This window comes from Limulus polyphemus, unplaced genomic scaffold (genome assembly GCF_000517525.1).
Source record: "Limulus polyphemus unplaced genomic scaffold, Limulus_polyphemus-2.1.2 Scaffold8125, whole genome shotgun sequence".
Taxonomy (NCBI): Eukaryota; Metazoa; Arthropoda; class Merostomata; order Xiphosura; family Limulidae; genus Limulus; species Limulus polyphemus.
Genome location: NW_013673735.1, coordinates 4990 through 10168, shown reverse-complemented (window position 1 = coordinate 10168; position 5179 = coordinate 4990). Strand labels below are relative to the sequence as shown.

The window sequence follows — 5179 nt, the reverse complement described above, 5'->3', positions numbered from 1 at the left end:
TTCAAGCCGTCTCCAAGCATTATTAGACCTAAATCCCGATGATTGATCCAGAGGAAAGAAAATAAAATACGTATATACGAAACGACTTTGGTGCGGAACATGTTCTGGCAGTTCTGAAAATTTCTTTGCCAAGTACAATATTTCTATTTTATGCAAGTACGTATATTAGTATTAATGTTACATAATTAACTAAGCTCGTGTACTTAAAGTAATCATAAGCAATTCTCCATAAGTTTTTTTTTTTAACTTAAATTAATTTTAATTTGTCAGCATGCTGAATAGGCCTAGCTTCTGCAACATTTCGCCAACTTCATAACTAATGAACAACGTGGAGTATAGTTATCTGTCAGATCACATTTTATTGCTTTTAATTTCTTGAGGTGAATATTTAATTTAGAAACATATAATGTGTCATGTTTCGATACTCTTAATATTTTTGACTATGGTAAAGATATAAATGGTTAATGTGTATGAATTATAATGCATTTTTGCATTAAAAATTGCAATTTTTCACGTTTTGACGTTATCTTTATTGTTTTACTTTTAGTTAGTTTTGGGTGGCAAATTTCTTAAAGCATATGTATTTACATATATGTATATTTTTTATACTAGATAGGTCAAGAACAACAGAAAAGAATTATAATGGGATACGGTGTATTTGTTAAAGTTGTGGTAATCTCGGTTGATCAAGTCATAAAATGGAAGAAACAGATGTCACGTCTCAGTCACTGGGTTGCAGCTATTTTAAAAGGTAACGACATTAAAGAGGGAACTGTAGTTGAATGTATCCATCATCCAGTTGCTCAGTTATGCAAAATATTGTGTATTGTAATTGAGGAAACAATTCCAAGTCAGACATCTCGTAAACTTCAGGTAAAGGTCAAAGCTATTATAAGTCGAGAGAGATATGAACAAAATATTAACCCTAAAGGTCAAAAGCCTGTCCATCTTGGAGGACTAAACTCTCCAGAGTTATATCTGAAACAACTTGTCAGCTTTCCACTTCTTTATCCCCAAAGTTTGTGTCAATTAGGTCTTGAAAGTTTTAAAGGGGTACTTTTAACAGGGCCTCCAGGTTGTGGTAAAACGTCACTTGTGAAGAAAGTTGCTTTTGATTGTAAAGCACTTCTTGTGACAGTGAGAGGTCCTGAACTCTGTCATTCTGAACCAGGAAAGAGTGAAATGGAACTACGAAAAGTGTTTGAGAATGTCCACCTTGAAAGTGAAGAAGGTCCTGCAATTCTGTTCATTGATGAGATTGACAGTATTTGTCCGAAAAGACATTCTGGAATTAGTGCTCACAGCAGAAGGCTCCTTGCACAGCTTCTAATTCTCATGGATGGTTTGGATGTTAGAAACAATTTTGTTGTAATTGGTGCAACAAATAGGCCTGACCTTCTTGACTGTGCTGTTCGAAGACCTGGCAGGTTTGATAAAGAGGTGATTTTATAGTTATAAACATACACAACACCATTATTATTAATATATGTGAACATGTATAGGTAATGGTGTTCAAGACACACCTTTATTAAGTAGATTAATGATACATCATGTTCTATTTTCACATTTTTGTTGCTGCAAATATTATAGTAATTTACCATTCATTTAAATGGATGTACACATGTATATAATAACTGAAGTTTTGGTGGAAATTATACTAGTTGAGAAAATTGTTTCCGTGACAAATCAGTGATTAAATAATAGCCCCCTTAACCTGTTATATACAGAACAAATCTATTTTAAATAAATAACATCCCCTTAACCTGTCATATACAGAACAAACCTATTTTAAATAAATAATAGACCCTTAACCTGTCATATACAGAACAAATCTATTTTAAATAAATAATAGCCCCTTAATCTGTCATATACAGAACACATCTATTTTAAATTAATAATAGCCCCTTAACCTGTCATATACAGAACACATCTATTTTAAATAAATAACAGCCCCTTAACCTGTCATATACAGGATACTTTCAGGTTTATTTATTTTCGTGTGACTTACTGTCATCGATAAGCTTATTAGAAGTTAATTGTGGACAGTTGTGTGCAAACTGTATTGTGTGCAAACTGTATGTTTAGTTTTTGGTATAAAGTTCAAAACAAAGTGCTTGTGTTCTGTTGTGCACTTATTGTACTCTTAACAACAAACTTACTAAATAAACCATTTAGCTTTGCACTTACTATACTCTCAATAACAAACTTACTAAATAAACCGTTTAGCTTCCCACCTACTGTACTCTCAACAACAAACTTACTAAATAAACCGTTTAGCTTCCCACCTACTGTACTCTCAACAACAAACTTGCTAAATAAACCGTTTAGCTTCCCACCTACTGTACTCTCAACAACAAACTTGCTAAATAAACAGTTTAGCTTCCCACCTGGTGTACTCCCAACAAACTTACTAAATAAACACTACACAAACTACAACACATGAGCAGAACTTAAAAACACACAAACATTATTCCTTCCCCAAACCTAGGTATGAATAAGATTCAATTATGCCTTCTTTTTACAAAGTAGGCATGAACAATATTATAATAATGTAAGAAACCTTCTGTTTCTGTTGAACAAACAATTTTTTTATTGTTATTACGTATCTCAATATTAAATTCACTGAACATCAACGTAACCACTAACTGTGTTCATAATAAAGATGCTATATTTAACTTGTTTTTCACAAAAAGATAGATTATAACAAACTAAAATTACTTCTTTACTCCTGCCATAAACTTCAACATCTTACATATCCTTAAGTAGAACTGAGCTGTGAATTTTAAGAAATCTAGTTAAAATACTGGTTTATCAATAACTTGTAAATGATTCTTTTCACGATAAAATAGTTAATATTAAACGTTCCTCTCCAAGCACCATTGATCATGTAATTCAAAATTATTTAAACAAGTCTTTCTAAACTATCTAACTAATGTGGCTAAACGGTTTCTTTAGTCCTGCCAGAAACAAACTGATTATAAACCAGTTATTGTCAAGTGGAATTAAGATGTAATCTAGACCTGGGTTTAAAATCACATTTTACTTACCTTTCAAACTTGCTATTGGGTATACAAATATCAATGGTTAAGCTATATTGGTTTCTCCCCTAGATAAACAGTTTGAATACAATAACAATTTTTTTTTTTAATATAGACACATTAGCTGAATAAGCCCAATCAACTTAGCAGTAAAGAACAATAACTCTTACTGGCCAACAGAGAACCAGAACAGAATATAAATGTAAGTACAGATCAATGGACATTAAATTATGATGGTTTGACCACTACTACTACAATTATTGTAAGTGTCACCATGTATTTTGGATAAATTCTTTTGTTTACATGAAATTATGTAATCCTAAACATGGATGATTCTTTATCTTTAAAAGGTGTGAATATTTACAAACACCGTGGTTACGTAAATATACTTGTCAAATTTACAGTTGATTGTCTGAAAACTAATAAATGCACAAAGTGAGCTTGCCTCTTGTGTTCGTACACCTTATTAGTTGTCACTTCTACTTAACCAAATATTTACTGAAACTGATAGTGACATTATTACAGGATAAACGGTTTGTTGTTAAATGACAGGAAGTACATGTTTTGTTTTTTCTTGCAGTGTATAAAGAAGATTCTCTATGCCTGAAGTATGTATCTGAAATGTCTTTCAGCAAAACATTTTAATTTAAGAATCCCCATGATTTATTGCTTCTAATCCATTACTTAAAGTTCTGATAAGGTTGAAGTTACCCAGTGAAGTCTACTGTACGGGATATTGCAGCAAGGTATTGGTGACCATATCAGAAACTCGTAATACAGGCCTGCTTTATAGAAAATGTCTATCTTAAGTGTCATAACAATTATGCTTAGTTCATGCTGTGAACATGTGCATCTCGGTTATTTTCAAACTTCTTCAAGCAGGATTCTCACTAGCGTCTCATAAGTAGAATTTAATAATCTCTAAGAACTTCAGTGTCTATAAAAACAAAACTATTTACAATGTACATGTGTTGATCTTCTGTAAGTGGGAAAAGTATTCAATGAAAAACTTTGTCCTACATACATATTCGTAATTTTCATAAGATTAAAAATACTATCATTCATCTGAATTTTGAAATATCGTATGTATAATCTGTGTGTATTTTAATCTCCTAAATAAATGTTTTTTTGTTGGGTTTCTTCAGAAATAATTATAATTTTCTTACCCTAATGCTAAATGAGGTTGGTTATTTGACCAACCTCGTAACCACCATTAAAAAAAAAAAATAAAAAAAAAACTTATTTTCTTTCTGTAATGACTGCAAATTGTAATGAAAGACCACATTTGTTTATTGTAAGTAGCATAAACCTAGTAACTATTTTCATGTGGGGGAATGTGTAGCTCGGTATTAAATTACATAACACACAAACTACTCTTGAGTGTACTTCCTAAAAGATCATTTATTTTAATTTAACCTGAAACATTCTCAACTTTTACATTTTAGTTACTTGTACAATAATAAAGAATACACATGAAAAACAAGAAATAAAGTATTTATGTAGTTCTTTCTTAGCTCTGGAGGACTGTTAACAAAACTTAACCCTACTTTTTCTATTAATTGTACTATTGAATTAAATAACACAGAATAATAACATGCAAAAAGGAACTATGTGTCATAACTATCACAATTTTTTCTGGTTTTCAAACTATGCTACATCAGCCATTAAAAACTTTTGTTAAACTATTTGTGTGTTCAATGGGAAGTAGACAATTATCTGTGCAGGTAATGGAGAAAAACATTGGCTTTAAATAATAGTCTTAAATGTTAGAGTACTAGTTGTAAGTTCTCATAATAAAAAAAAAAAAAAAAAAAAAATGCAACAGATGGTCAGGGCAAGAGGGGTCCAATTTTTCTCTACCACTCTGTAACTGAACATTAATGGCTATGAAAATTATGCTGGATGAGATTGAAAATTTTTTATTTCCTGTAAAATTAAGAATTTAAATACTAAACTTTAGTTTAATACCTCTGTTCTGATGCCCAATTTGCTTGTATATGTTGATAATAACTTGGTAAATTAAATAAATGTAGCTGTGACATGTACGCTTTCACATACCTGAATTGAAAGGGTTAATCATGTTTAGTTTAAAAACTGTTCAGCTGATCTGAAGACCAAGGTATCTACTTGTTTAAACTGAA

General features: G+C 31.1%; 1 protein-coding gene across 1 annotated transcript in view; it reads left to right on the top strand.

The window, feature by feature from the left end:
* LOC106475130 (spermatogenesis-associated protein 5-like protein 1) overlaps positions 1–5179 on the top strand; it is a 7530-nt gene continuing 2351 nt past the window's right edge. The window contains exons 1-3 of the mRNA XM_022379328.1: positions 1–156; positions 613–1451; positions 2527–2551. Of these exons, the coding sequence (XP_022235036.1) occupies positions 151–156; positions 613–1451; positions 2527–2551 (870 nt within the window). The 5' untranslated portion in view covers positions 1–150. The remainder of the gene's footprint in view (positions 157–612; positions 1452–2526; positions 2552–5179) is intronic.